Source organism: Macadamia integrifolia, unplaced genomic scaffold, assembly GCF_013358625.1.
Source record: "Macadamia integrifolia cultivar HAES 741 unplaced genomic scaffold, SCU_Mint_v3 scaffold39, whole genome shotgun sequence".
Taxonomy (NCBI): Eukaryota; Viridiplantae; Streptophyta; class Magnoliopsida; order Proteales; family Proteaceae; genus Macadamia; species Macadamia integrifolia.
This window is the reverse complement of record NW_024869937.1, coordinates 308,834-324,494: the sequence shown is the minus strand read 5'-3', so window position 1 is coordinate 324,494 and position 15,661 is coordinate 308,834. Positions and strand designations below refer to the sequence as shown.

Sequence of the window (15,661 nt, the reverse complement as noted above, 5' to 3'; positions counted from 1 at the left end):
ACAAAAAAAAAAAAAAAAGTTAGGACATCTCTACAATAAGAGGTAAATATTAGAATATAATCAGTGCAATCTAGAAGGTAATTCCTACTCAAGCATGTGATGTGGTCTGCCGTCAAATGCACAAGTAATGGAGTGCTCTATCAAAAAAGGATTTTTTTTTTGACAAGCTAAAAAAAGTAATGTTAATCCCACTCAAACAGGTATATAAGGAAATTAAACCTTCCTCGCCCAATGCCAACAAAGAGGGAGCTGAGGAGTTTCCACAGAATACTTATACAAGAACAGCTCATGTGTAGATTCTTGAAAAAGGAGCGCTGCAAGACATTATTCCTCAAGTAACACTAGGATCAACAATCAGGGAGGTATAGGAAACTCGAGCGGTAAGTAACCAGAAGAACCTCACATTTGTAATTAGAACCATGAACAGAATGGACATACATGGGAAGAACAAGTCAACTAAAAATAAACATCGCAAGGCAAGTCACCACATTACCTACAGTATTCAAGGATGATTCACTCCTTCCCAAAATAACCATCGAGGATGCACATCATAGCTCAAACAGGAAGACAAGTTCTAAAGACAGCTCATTTATAAAGAGCATCACAAACCCTGTGAGCACATTATACACATCATACAAGCACAATTCAATCCTTTTGTCGCCAAAAGAACCCTTCTAAGTGAAAAAGTAGATTCCCTTGAAAGGAAATGTTTTTTTTTTTTTTTTTTTGGGGGGGGGAGGGGGGGGGTGAGGGGTGGGGGGGAGAGGGAGGTTTCTAAATCGTGGCTCCTTTTCTCAGTCTCTGCACATGGCTTCATTCAAGAGCACATTCAGCGTATCCTCAGTTTACACAGAAAGAAGACGATGTATGCCCAGCATACACAGATCAACAACACCAGTAGCCCTCCCCTCCCTTCCCTCACTCCCTCATCTTGTTCAGTAATACTACCATAGGGAAGGACATCTGATTACAAAGTTCCAAAAAGATTCAAATCAAGAAGTCTAAGATAAGAAAGGTGAGAACGGAAGAATTTGAAACAAGGACAGCTCAGTGATGCAAAACATCAGATCAATTCTTTTTTTCTTTTTTTCATTTTTTCTTTTTTTCATTTTTTCTTTGGCTAGAAAAATATCAGATCATTCTATGACCCTCTTATCTAAGTGAAGATTTGCATCAACCATCCATAATATTTGTCTAAAATGTGTAATTTCAAATTCACTACATACGATGTTGTACAGTGTAAACAATTAGAAAGGAGAATAAAATTCCTATATGCATAACTATAGGTCCTCTCATGAAATCTCTACAAAGATTGGGCATCATTACATACAAAAACAATATAGATTGAATTAATTAACTAAAGACATGATGATTAACAAATTGTTCAAGCAGCATATACCTAACTCAGAAGTATAAAAGGACAGATGACATTACAGGTTGAAAGAGGAATAACAGAACAAGGATTTAAAAATTGCGTCAGTGATTAGATAAGCCTCCGCCAATCCAGATCAAATGCCAAATTGAAACAGCCCATCCCAACCAATGGCCAAGTTTGGATGTAAAGAGGGGTAAACATATATGGATCAGAAAAATAAAAAAATGTTACACCCATTCAGAAGAATCAAAAGATGTTACACCCACTGCCCTCAATGTTTTTAAGAGCTACAAAAAGAGAAATAATGCGAAAAGACCAGGAAAAATTCATCATGCCCTGACCTGGAAGCCTTTCCATCACCCCCTTTACTTGTCAGCCCCATGTGATGCGGAAACCGGATCATAAAACCCAATTGGGTTCGCTACTGGGCCACCCAATTAACAAAATAACTCAAACCTCATAACCAGTGGCAATCTCGTAATATACCAGGAATTTGAAGGGGTTGTCAGGCATGTAAAGAAGGGAAACAAAGGAGTTTAGTAATTATTACCTAGCGACAAGCTTGGAAGGGTTTGTAAGTTGTGGATAAACTAGGATAAAGTAAGTTGGGAGGGGTAAATATGGAAGGCAGGGGTGAAATAAGACCAAGGATAAAGGACATATACATGAGGGTCATCTTCTTCCTTGGTCAATATCTCAGGGAGGAAAACCCAGCGGAACTCCGAAAGATAGATCTCCTTCAATAAATTTCTGTTTGATCTAAGATTTTATGGGTAGATGGGTGGTGGATAGACCTGGTGAATGCAACTAAGGTTCACCAAAAACAGCAAGGGAAGAAAGGGCTTTACCTTTTGAAATCAGATCTGGGTAGTAACTTGGGACAGACTGAGTTGCAGGTTGCGATTTCACAGCAGGGATGGTTTATGCTACAAGACTATTAAGGATTTGGTCACCCAGGTCAGATGATCCTTCGCCCAAAGTTTCAGAACAAATGGATGGGTTTGTGATGAGTTTTACTGCATGAACTCCACTCAAGTGTATCGCTAAAAAACAGAGCAACAGTTAGGTTATAACAAAACAGAAATAAAGAAACGAAAGGAGGTAGTAACAGATCGATGGGGATGGGGGAGAGAAGAAGAAGACGAAGAAGAGAGGGAGAGAGAAGGGGGAAGATGGTCACACGGCCTGATTTGTACCAATCCGGCACAACTCATGTAAAATCCATTCTTCAAATCCGTATAAAACGAAGGTTACAAGCAACTATTTAAAGAGGAAATTAAAAGACCCCTAGTTGTACTCTAAATTTGAATTAAACTTAACTCCAACTTGAACTCATAGAGGGAAATAAAATCCTAAAAACTCAGCCACTAATTACCCTATAAAATCTAAAACTGAAAATTACAACATAAATCTAACTACTAAAAATCCAAATAAGTAAATAAACTAAGATATCCTATTGAATCCAAAAACCCAATTGGACCTGGTTCATCTTGTAGAAACGCAACCCTAAAACGATGCAGAAGATAATGGAAAAACAAAATAAACAATGCACATGGATTTTATGAGGTTCGGCAAGGTTGCTTACGTCCCCGGTGAAATGAGATCCTACTTCACTATCAATGGAGAATAGGGTTACAGCGCTCGTCCTCACACCTCTCAGTATTGCTTGCATTACAGAGAAAGAAACCCTCGCTACAAATATATAGCGAAAAAACCCTAATCCGGAAAGTACACAATTGCCCTCAAATAAAAAATTCGAGCGGGGGGCTGTGCCCCCTACACCCCCTGCTATGCAGTGGGGCCTCCTGCCCCCCTTGCAACCCCCACGGCTCGCTAACCGGCTAGCGGGACCGCCGTCCCACCTGTCTAGGTGCTGCACCAGTACTCCCTGGATTAAACTGCGACGGAATACAAGACATCATAAACCAACAATCTCCACTTTGGCTTGAATTCTGTCGAGCCTCCTGTAAAGATAACTTGCAAACGTTTACATCATTGTACCTCATTAGAGGTACAAACCCGCACTTGTTTGGTGCGTCCCTCATCTTCAACAATGAGTAATATTAATCAAGTCCAAACAGGACTCGAACTTCTTTGTAGTAACTGGCTTTGTAAACATATCTGCAGGATTGAGATCTGTATGAATTTTTCTCAAGTGAATACTGCCTTCTGACACAAGCTCCCTGATCTTGTGAAATCTCACATCAATATGTTTTGTCCTTGCATGAAACACCTGATTCTTTGCAAGATGTATGGCACTCTGACTGTCACAATGTAACACTGTACCTCCTTGCTCCAACCCCAACTCACGAACCAGTCCAGCCAACCAGACTCCTTCCTTGGCAGCCTCAACTGCTGCCATGTACTCTGCCTCTGTAGTGGACAATGCAATTGTAGACTGAAGCATCGCCCTCCATGATATAGGTCTACCATGTTGGTGTATGATGTCTTGTATTCTGTCGCAATTTAATCCAAGGAGTACTGGTGTAGCACCTAGACAGGCGGGACGGCGGTCCCGCTAGCCGGTTAGCGAGCCGTGGGGGTTGCAAGGGGGGCAGGAGGCCCCCTGCATAGCAGGGGGTGTAGGGGGCACAGCCCCCCGCTCGAATTTTTTATTTGAGGGCAATTGTGTACTTTCCGGATTAGGGTTTTTTCGCTATATATTTATAGCGAGGGTTTCTTTCTCTGTAATGCAAGCAATACTGAGAGGTGTGAGGACGAGCGCTGTAACCCTATTCTCCATTGATAGTGAAGCAAGATCTCATCTCACCGGGGACGTAAGCAACCTTGCCGAACCTCGTAAAATCCGTGTGCATTGTTTGTTTTGTTTTTCCATTATCTTCTGCATCGTTTTAGGGTTGCGTTTCTACACACCAGCCAATGTAAACACATACCCTGTAGTAGACCTCCTCTCGTCTAAATCACCAGCATAATCAGAATCAACATAACCTACCAATTCTGTAGAACTTCCCTTGGCACTGAACATAACACCTATATCTTTAGTCCTGCTCAAATATCTGAAGATCCACTTAATTGCATTCCAATGCTCCTTCCCTGGATTACTCATGTATCTGCTAACAACACTGACTGCATGAGACAGATCCGACCTGCTACAAACCATAGCATACATGACTCCCAACTGCGCTAGCACAAGGGACTTGAGACATCTGCTCCACCTCCTCATGTGTTGTAGGGCATTTCCTTTCAGATAACTTGAAGTGGTCAACTAACGGAGTGCTAACTGGCTTAGCCTTTTCCATATTGAAACGCTCTAGCACCTTTTCAATATACCTCTTCTGAGTTACCCAAAGTTTACCTGCATTTCTATCTCTAAGGATTTCCATGCCAAGGATCTTCTTAGCAGCACCAAGATCCTTCATCTCAAATTCAACACTCAACAAAGACTTCAAAGAGACTATATCATGTTTGTTCTTTGCAGCAATGAGCATGTCATCAACAAAATAATGGAATTATCACTTGACACTTTATAATAAACACAACTATCATACTCACTTCTTGTGTAGCCAACCTTCATCATATGGGAATCAAAGCGCTTGTACCACTGCCTAGGAGATTGCTTAAGGCCATAAAGCAACCTCTTAAGCAGACAAACATGGTCTTCCTTTCCTTCCACCTTGAAACCTTCAGGCTGCTCCATGTAAATATATTCCTCCAAGTCACCATGAAGAAATGCAGTTTTCACATCAAGTTGTTCAAGCTCTAAATCATACATGGCCACCAAAACATGTAGTACCCTGATCGAAGTGTGTTTCACCACTGGAGAGAATATTTCATTGTAGTCTATCACCTCCTTCTGTGCATAGTCCTTGGCTACAAGTCTGACCTTATACCTTTCACGCTCCTTCTCAGATGCTGCTTCTTTCTTACGAAAGACCCATTTACACCCAATGATTTTTCTTCTCTTGGGTTTTTCCACAATCTCCCAAGTCTTGTTCTTCTGTAGAGATTCTATTTCCTCCATCATTGCTGTCATCCATTTATCATGTTGTGCATCACTCAAAGCATCATGGTAGGAAGATGGATCACCTGTACCTACAGTGAGGGCATAGGCAACCATGTCCTCAAACCCGTATCTCATAGGTGCTTTGTGAGTACGCTTCCCTTTACCCTTTGCCACAGTATAGGGAACTTCTACTACTTCCTGTTGTCCTGGTCAATAACTTGATGACTCATTCTCTCTTGTTGTTTTTAACTCACCTAACTCCACCTACACAGTAGAACCTTCTTTATTTTCATCAACTGCTTGTGAATTGTAATTTGACTTCACTATATGAGACTCATCAAACACAACGTTTCTGCTAACCACAATTTTCTGTGAACTTGGATCCCACAACTTGAATCCCTTTATACCTTTCTTAAAACCAAGAAAGATACACTGCTTAGACTGAGTCTAACTTGGAACGCTGCTCACTCTCAACATGCACATAGGCTGGACAACCAAATATTTTTAGAATAGAATAATCTACTGGTTTTTCTGTCTATACCTCTTCAGGAATTTTACAATCAATCGCCTTTGATGGAAACCTATTGATGAGGAAACATGCCATGTTCACTGCTTCTGCCCAAAATCTCTTGCTCAACCCTGCATTCAGCCTCATACTCCGAGCTCTTTCTAGAAGTGTTCTGTTCATCCTTTCAGCTACACCATTTTGCTGTGGTGTCTTTGGAACTGTGAAGTGACGTGTAATCCCTTCAGCTTTGCACAATTCTAGAAACGGTCTATATGTGTACTCTCCTCCATGATCTGTTCTCAAGTATTTAATTTTCTTTCACGTCTTCCTTTCTACCTCAACCTTCCATTCCTTAAATTTAGTGAACACCTCATTTTTATGCTTCATGAAGTAGATCCAGACTTTCCTTGAGTAATCATCAACAAAGGTCACGAAGTATTCTGCCCCACCTTTAGATTTTGTTGTTGAAGGACCCCATACATCGCTGTGTACATAATCAAACACCCCTTTACTCTTATGTTTTACAGTTTTGAAACTAACCTTGCACTGTTTTCCGAACACACAATACTTGCAGAAGTTCAGTTTACAAGTTTTTACTCCCTTCAACATTTTCCTTTTATGAAGCTCCATCAATCTTCTTTCTCCCATATGCCCTAACTACATATGCCATAGATAGGTATCATCTGTATCAAATACTGCATCTGTAGTCACAGATGCTCCACCCCACCTATAACTATGCTCCCTATGAGTCTGTATAGGTTTCCTACTAGTTGTCCCTTCATAACAACCCTTACACCCTTAATAATTTTGAGAACTCCACCTTCTGCTATATACTTGCAGCCATTTGAGTTAAGTGCCCCCAAAGATATAAAGGTTTTCCTTAATTCTGGTACATGTCTCACATCTGCTAAGGTTCTTACTATCCCATCAAACATCTTGATTTTGATAGTGTCTATCCCAATGGTCTTGCATACGGCATCATTCCTCATTAGGACAGACCCACCATTATATGGTTGATATGTATCAAACCAATCCTTATGTGGACACATGTGATATGAACATCCAGAATCTAAAATCCAAGAATCAAAAGGTTGATTCTTACCTGATGATATAGAGAGTACATCTCCATCATCTCCATCATCTCCATCTGAACTGTCAACCACGCTAGCTTCCTCAGATGCCTTATCTACACCTTTCTTCTTTAAGTCCGCCTTCCTCTTCAAGCACTCTCTCTTCAGATGATCTTCCTTCTTGCAATAGTAACAAGAGACCTTTGTCTTTGCCCCTTTTGATTTCGATCGACTCTTCCTAGATCCCTTCTGATTTGATCTCCCTCTTTCCTACTCCTTGTCACCTTCGAAAAAACCTTCTCCTTGAGATTTCGTACTACTGGCCTTCTTCCTTGTTTCATTGGACATGAGGGCAGCTGCGACTTCATCCATCTCAAGGGTCTCCTTCCCGTACAAGAGAGTCGTTACTAGGCGATCATATGATTCTGGGAGCGACGACAGCAATAGTAACGCTTTGTCTTCATCCTCGATCTTAACCTCCAGGTTTGTAAGTTTACTTACGATCTGATTGAACATGTTAAGATGCTCTAATAGATCCGTACCTTCCTCCATCTGTGGAGAATACAATTGCTTCTTCACGAACAACTTGTTCGTTAAGGACTTCGTCATGTAGATGCTTTTAAGTTTCGCCCATAACTGTGGTGCAGATTCGATACCCACAACATATTGTAGAACATCATCAGAAAGATTTAATCGAATAGCACTTATTACCTTTTCCTCCATCTCTTCCCAATCTTCGTCAGTAATTTTTGCAGGTACTTCCCCAACAACGTTTTCACCAAACCCTGCTGTATCAGAAGATCCTTCATCCTTTGACGCCAGAGGGTGAAATTGTTCTTCCCATTAAACCTCTCGATATCATACTTGACATTCGATCCCTTCCCTGCCATCGTGATAGTAAACCCTAGAAAACGAAAATCTAGAGCTCTGATACCAATTTGTAGAAACACAACCCTAAAACGATGCAGAAGATAATGGAAAAACAAAACAAACAATGCACACGGATTTTACGAGATTTGGCAAGGTTGCCTACGTCCCCAGTGAGATGAGATCCTGCTTCACTATCAATGGAGAATAGGGTTACAGCGCTCGTCCTCACACCTCCCAGTATTGTTTGCATTACAGAGAAAGAAACCCTCGCTACAAATATATAGAGAAAAAACCCTAATCCGAAAAGTACACAATTGCCCTCAAATAAAAAATTCGAGCAGGGGGTTGTGCCCCCCTACACCCCCTGCTATGCAGGGGGTCTCCTGCCCCTTGCAACGGACCGTCGTCCTGCCTGTCTAAGTGCTGCACCAGTACTCCCTGTATTAAACTGCGACAGAATACAAGACATCATATATACACCAACACATCTCGGTCTAGATATTCAGAAGGGTCCATCCGATTCAGCCACGAATCTGCATCAGCATGGATGGATTATTTTCAATTAGCAAGCCGTTCAATAGGTTTGGGACCCATTTGACAAGTCATTGGTCAAACATAGTGAACCACCTCAGCCGCATGGCCCACCATGTTGGGCTTTCTCTCTTGTTTTTTCAATGCCTCATGTTGTGTTGACTTCTAAAACTTTATAGAAACTTTTAACAAACCTCGGTAACATCAGATCTATGTGAAGATTAGCCATGGATGGATGACGCTGTGGAAACATGTCCACCAAATTTGAGCCCTAACCATACTGCCGTATAGCAGTTACTTAGGGCATTAAGGAAAAGATTATGGTTCCTAGTCTGGTAGAACCTGGCTCCCAAGATATAAACTAAACATAAAATAAACTTAAAAAATTTATTACTTTCTTTAAAAAACAATAATAATAATAATAAAAATTATATCCCACATAGCATCATACATTTGCTAATGCCCAACACGATCTAACAACAGCAGGAAACAAACCCTTTTCTTTAAAGAGATAACCTTCTAAGTATACCATATTTTTTGCCCACAAGTTAAAATAAATAGATGCAGAAATGTCTCTTAGAGGCCAGAGAAAGATAACAAAAGGAAAAAGATGAAGAAAAACAAGAAGGTAATCAAAATATAGCTAAAAGTGATTTGTGTTTAAACAATAAACAAATAAGAACCTTAATTCCCCACACTAATGGCTTGGGCAGTTACTACTTTAGAAAAGAACTCATGCAATGCAAAATTTATTTATTAATATACCACTAAAGTAACCTCTCTTTCCTCTACATGGCAGTCCCTTGCCTCTCAACACTCAATTCATTTTCCTCCATGTGACTTCATGGCCTAAACAAATAACTTACATCACTGATTTACTTAAAAAGGAAACCAAATAACCTTACACACTCAAAGCTAGACAAGCTGGTTTAGTACATCACTTACGAAAGTGATGTAGATCGAGCCTGTAAGAGAAGGGGCCTGCTGGTTCCTTCGAACCAAGTCCAATGTTGGATAACCAGCCCCCACCTTGATCTGATCGAGCCAGACCAAAACTAGGAAAACACTATTCACGAGTTACTGTTTACGTGAACAGTAACCCTGCAGTTTTGTTTTACCATCAAGTCTTCTAGAACCAGCCAACTATCCCCTCAACTTGAAAGAAAGAAGCTTCAAGAAGAAGAGTCCGGTCGCCCATCGAATCTCAGCATGGACAATGTTTTGTTTCCCTTGTTAGCTATCTTGGTTGCCAAGTTAATCATATTTAGTAGAATATGTTAGGCTATTAGTAAATTTCTATTTTTATGTTTCTTAGCGAACAAGTAGTTTAGGAAATTTAGTTTATTTTCTATTTCCAAGAAGTTACTAAATTTTGGAGTTCCCTTTTTGTTATTTCTTTGTGTCCAAGCAATGAAGGCTATTTAACAGCTCATTGTTTATAATGAAAGAAGATTTGAAGTTTATGAATTTGAGTTTAACTCGTGGCTGAGAGAGCTAAATCCGAGAGAGTGAGATACCTAAAACCTGAGAGGTGAGATGCCTAAAACCTGACGGGTGAGATGCCCAACCCAAACCATTCCTTCTTTCCCTTCTCAACCTTCCATCGAATTCTCTTTCCCCTTTTGATTTCTTCTTTATTCTAACTTGAGAGAGAGTGTTTTGAGAGTTATTATAAGCTTTGTTTGAAGACCTAAAGCATACCAGCAAGATCAGATTGAAGTTCAGCCAAGGAGTCCAGAATCGATCCAGCTTAGTCAGGGTTTTGGGAGTTGATCGATTAAGGCCAGATCTTCCCAACCAGTAATCTACTTTGCATGCCATTTGGAGGGTTTGAAGGCCACATCTCAGTGGGGGGGGGGGGGGGGGGGGCACTTGACCAGCTTTGCTGCCCCATCTGGGGAGCCAATTGGGAGCTGCAGGTTTTCTCCCTTATTCTGTTCAAAACCCTATCACTGGACAGAAATGTTTGTTAGTTTCTCCTCCGTTGATTTACTTTCAGCCAACTTTTGGGGTTTATTTTGAGACCCTACTAGCAGCACTAAGACTTGGTTTGAAGCCCCAAAGAGCCTGCTGGTGTGAGCTCTAAATATTCTCTCAGTCCAGCCATATTATCAGACTGTGCAAGTTATCTTTTGGTACCTTGATCTGTAAACCAGATCTGAGTTTTGGTTTGGTGTATATTATCTATTGGGGTTGTTTGCCTAGGTAAACCACCTTACATCAGAAAGTCTCATCTCTCTTAAAATCTCTCAATTTCAATAACTCTCTCCCGTCCATCCCTAAAATTAATTGTCACAAATGCTATCGGTAACTTCCTAGAATCAGCCTCCTACTAAAATCTCTCCCACTGCAATCCAAGTTGGTAGTTTTATGAAATTGCTACCAGCATAGCTAACGATTTTTATAATGAATACATGCATAAATAAAAATTTCCATCCTATTACATAAAGACTTCTATTTAGGAAACATAGTTGTCAAGGCATCACCTTCAATGCCAAAGCAACAAGATGCCCTAGAGGTCAAAGGTGACCAGTCGCTTAATGTGCTAGGCTCCTCAAACTTTATGATCTCGCTCTCCACTTGTTATATATTCTAATCATTTCTCATGTCTAACCTAATATGTTTCCATAATCTCACTCGTATTCCTCTTCTCTTCTGTATTCTAACCTTTATAACCCTCAAATATCCATAAAATCCAACCTATAAGAGGACAAAATCCTGGGAACTATGGTCTGGGATGTAACACATTGGCTTCTTGAGATTCTTCACAAGTTCCAATTGATAGTACATCCCTGAGATGCATCCATGTGTCAAACCAAAATGACCAAACTGCATCTCAGGAAAAAGAGAAGGAATAAAAAGTCTGAAAAATAAATCTTGTGGCCATATTTCTGCAGGGCAGTGTTTGGGAATCACTCATGACTTCTTCATAAGCATCACTGATGACTTGGTGCTATGAGAAAAGCTCTACATATTAGTCTTCCAGCCTGAGTGTAAAACTTTCAAATCCAACATAATCCAACCAACAACTATTTCTTCCTCTGTCATTTTTTGGAAAGAAGAAGAGGCAGTAAATCCTAACCATTGACAGCGGATGACTTCCTCAATTTTTGAAGACCTTTCCTTGCTGAGAAATATCAGGCCTCAGAAGAAAAGCCAAAGGAGGCCCCCAAGTTATGGAACTCCATACAGAAGATACTGAGTTGCTCATAACTTTTTACTTGATATTTATTTATTTATTATTATATTGATCAAAAATGGTACCACTTCAACCAAAAAATAGTAGCAGGGGGGCAGAGCACAGAATGTTTGGCATGGCATGTCTTGTAATGTGTCCCCATAAAGTTTACCATAGTTGGGTTTATCAATCTGAAAAAAACAATTTTCAAGTAATTATTAAAATGAAAAATCAATAAAATGATACAAACATATCCTAATATGGCATTGGCCGCTCATGTTTTCTTGATGGAATTCCTCATACAAGCATTAAGCTGTGTCTAGCAAATGCTCCAATCAAACAGTCTTGAAACTATTGCTGTGGACAGGATATGCTGCATAAATTCTGGCAAATTGCATTTACCTTACTATTAGTATCATTCTAATCATGTTTATAATATAAAGTTAAGAAATGCATAGTAAGAATAAGCACGTCTCTTTCAATGCTATAAACAACTTGAGCCTGTTTCCAGGTGTCTGGACCCCAATTATTCAGGTCAATGGGATGATAACAAAAGATATCTGGATTAAAACTCTCCATAAACATCTTAATAACAAATCAATAAAAGAAGAAGCCTAAAAGTGATGACAGCCACATATGCTTATCATGAGGGCAATACATAGACTCATAACAATATGGGGAATACATAGACTCATATTCCTCAAAATGTGAGAAGGAATACTAAACCCATACCCACTTAAAGGGAGATTGGGAGTTACTATTTATGACGTAGCATGCAGGTAAAGATGACTTATGCAGCAAAAATTAACCTCGTAATATTGTTGTAAGGATCATCTGATCCAATATCTAATGCAGTTGTTCGGCCAAACCAAAGGCAATACTGGCTTTCATAAACTGGATCGGCTCATCTAAATAAAAGATTGGTCAACCTCAACCAATCCAGCCTGGTACCACCCAGGAATAGACCTTTAAATTATTTCTTGAAACCTAATTCAAAAACCCCTTACCTTGAATGTTCTTCCACACGGCATTAGAAGAAATGTAAAAGATAATAGAAGAATCACACAAACATTCAATTCCATAAAAGTCATTAATAAGAAAGTTAGACAACCAAGAAGTATCAATTATCAAAGAGGGTTGCCAAATTTCAAACAATTCATTTACTTATCAAAAAGTAGAAACTTTTTTTTTTTTTTTTTTTGATAGGTAACATAGATACATGTTCCGGAGGAGGAAAGGTTGTCAAGCACAAGCCAGAAAAAACTAGTGCAAAAACTCAACTGAAAAGAAACCACCAATTAACCTCATACAACATAGTTGCATATGAAAACACAGCATCGAAGTATAAAAATGAACTTCTGAAATATACATAAACCACGGCATCATAATTCATAACTAGCGTAAATGTTTATCATGAATCCAGCCACACCTGATAATAAAGCAGAAATCATCATTGAGCATTACACAAACCAAGTGATTTATCATCAAGAGTAAAGTAAAAAACTGAAAATAGCAGGAAGGGAAGAGGAAAATGCAGAAGCATCAGATAAAAGAAAAGTATAAAAAGAATCTTCATGACAAGAAGGTCAAGATGCTCACGGAGCCATCCATCGGTAAGTTCCAGTCTCTGGAGTCATCCCCTCAGTCTGCACCTCAATACGTGCCACACCAAAATCCGCAATTTTGATGGACTTGTCAGTAAAAATCAAAAGGTTGTCCGACTTGAGATCCCTGTGAATAAACCCTAGCCCATGCACATACGCCATCCCCCTTGCAACATCCAAGGCCTGCTTGACTGCCAACTTCAACGGCACTGATCGATTCTGCCTCCTCATCAGGAACTGACGGACTGATCCTCCCTTTGCATACTCTGTCACAATGCACCAAACCATGGGTTTTCGGCATGCTCCAATAAACCTGACTATGTTGGGATGTTTCAGGGTGGCCAACATCATCACTTCCTGTTGGAACTGTTGTTCCATCAACTGTGCCCTCTCTACATTGTTCTCCGGCCTTTCCAATATCTTAATTGCAACATCTTCACCATTGTACGTACCTTTATAGAGCTTCCCAAAAGCTCCCTGCGCAAAAGCGGTCCCCATGTTAAGCTTCCTCAAATCAATCGTCCACTCATCATAATTCTCAAGCCCTTGCGTGGGATATCTACTATCCATCAGGGCTTGTGCCAGTGCATCATCACTCAGCGCATGGGAAACCCTTCCCGGACGAAGAACACTGTGGCCTACAGAGTAATTGTTGTTGACAGGGCGCACACCAGGATGGTTTAAGATATGAGTAAGGGAATCGTTTGATCCGACGCTGCTGTTCTCCACAGACATCGAGACCGAACCCCCACCGTTACTCGTCTGTAAACTCCCAAAACTGTCGATTGACATGTTGGAACCCTCGCCAAGTTTCTCATAAAACCCTTGCGTGAAATCATAAAAGTTGTTTGGATTGTTGTTATTGCCTATAAATCCGGTGAATTTTGGACCCTCCACCATCTTTCCCACCGTCAAGCACCAGCTTCAGGTCTCTTTACTTCTTCAGCATCGGATTCTCCGAAGATCGACACCCTAGAGAGAAAACCCTAAAAAGCAGTTACTTCGTTCTTCCGAGTTCTAGCTGACTTGATGACGCAGTTTCTTCAGCTTATATATCCGTTTCTCCAAAACACAACTCCCGCAGAACCCTAAAAGCATTCAAATCGAAAACCTTGAGAACCAAACTTCAAACTTCCATTTCATTCTGATCTGAAGATTCTTCCTAGCGTCAGATACCGTACCCGTGCCAGCGTCCGTGCTCTTAGCTAAACCCCCAAACTCAAAACCCACACTGAAAAGCTCGAAACAAGGGCACAACAAGAGGGCCTGAAAAAAGGAAAGTCAAAAGAAAAATCCCATTTTTATTTTTTTTTTCTCTCAGTTGCAGCAGATAAACTTTCAACCACATCTTCATCAAATTCTTCCAAAACTGGACAAATCCATAACAAAACCACAGAATCAAAACGATAACACCGTACAAATTTTTTTTTAAAAAAAATTCAGAAATACTGACAATTTTAAAAATTGCTGATCAAGACTTTCAGAATACAAACATCATCACAACGTACCCCGATCGACAGGATTCCCCCTCAAGAATTCTTCAATTGGAAGCCGCAGACACCAATCAAAGGTTAAAGTAGATGATCCGACCAAGAAACACGAGAGAATAAGGCACTTCGGAGGAGCTATTACGCCCAGTTAAAGACGGAGACGACCAGTCGAAGACGGAGAAGAGTAGTAAGTCATCGTCTCTCATTTTCTTTTCGCCTCGTTTTTATTTATTGCTTTTATTATTTTATTATTCTATCGAAAAAAAATTGTTATTTTATTATTAATTTCTATTTTTCATTTATTATTCATTTACTCTCTTTAACCAGATCTCATTTATCCATGCAGATCGATAAATTCGCAATTTCTCGCGATTCACATAAATCTTGACCAAAAGCAGAACATCTCGTGGTACTTAATGGAAACTTTGGTGGAAATATCACCTTACGGGATTTGCAAAAGTAAGTTAAACGCCTTCCTATTTTCTATTTATAAAAGAAAAATGGAAGAAAGAACGTCACTACTTCATAGCGTGTACGTATGTCAAGAGACACGAGTGTTAAAAAGACTATATTGCCTTATACTTAAGGTGTTCACATTCATCCTTCTATTGGCTGTGGATACTGATGTGTACAAGCACTCTCGGGTAGTCTTTTTTCGCTCAATATACAGAGAGAGAGAAAGAGTTGATGGGATTCAGATCCTCTCCGACTAGGATTTAGATCTTCTTCAGACAAGGGGTTGGCTGATGAGAGATCAGCCACAGTTTTGTGTGTCTCTCTCTCCTTTTTTTTTTTTTTTTGTCCTTATTTTTGTTTTCTATTTTCTCTCCTCTATTTTTTCTTTCATGTTTCTCTCTCTCTCTTATTTTGTGTATGTCTCTCTCTTCCTGGTCTCTCTCTAGTCGTGATAGAAGCCCCCGTTTCCCTAGCAAAGAAGTGACACCTTTCAAATGAGGAAAAAATAACCTGGCAGGCCCAGATATTCTTTCTTCTAAGTAGCACAAATGTTAGATCTTCCGATACGTCTTTCTCAAAGGGAGAAGAAGGGGATCACTTCTCGTAGATTATTCA

General features: G+C 40.0%; 1 protein-coding gene across 2 annotated transcripts in view; it reads right to left on the bottom strand.

Moving 5' to 3' along the window:
* The window catches only part of LOC122068427 (serine/threonine-protein kinase STY13-like), a 15,913-nt gene extending 1,113 nt beyond the window's left edge, over window positions 1–14,800 (bottom strand). The window contains exons 1-2 of one of the 2 annotated variants that reach the window (XM_042632283.1): window positions 14,609–14,800; window positions 13,096–14,469 (exon numbers count right to left, since the gene is read on the bottom strand). In XM_042632283.1, coding sequence (XP_042488217.1) covers window positions 13,096–14,000 — 905 coding nt within the window. In that variant the 5' untranslated portion in view covers window positions 14,001–14,469; window positions 14,609–14,800. The remainder of the gene's footprint in view (window positions 1–13,095; window positions 14,470–14,608) is intronic. The other variant, XM_042632282.1, reaches the window with a different exon arrangement.
* Between the last annotated feature and the right edge of the window lie 861 nt (window positions 14,801–15,661).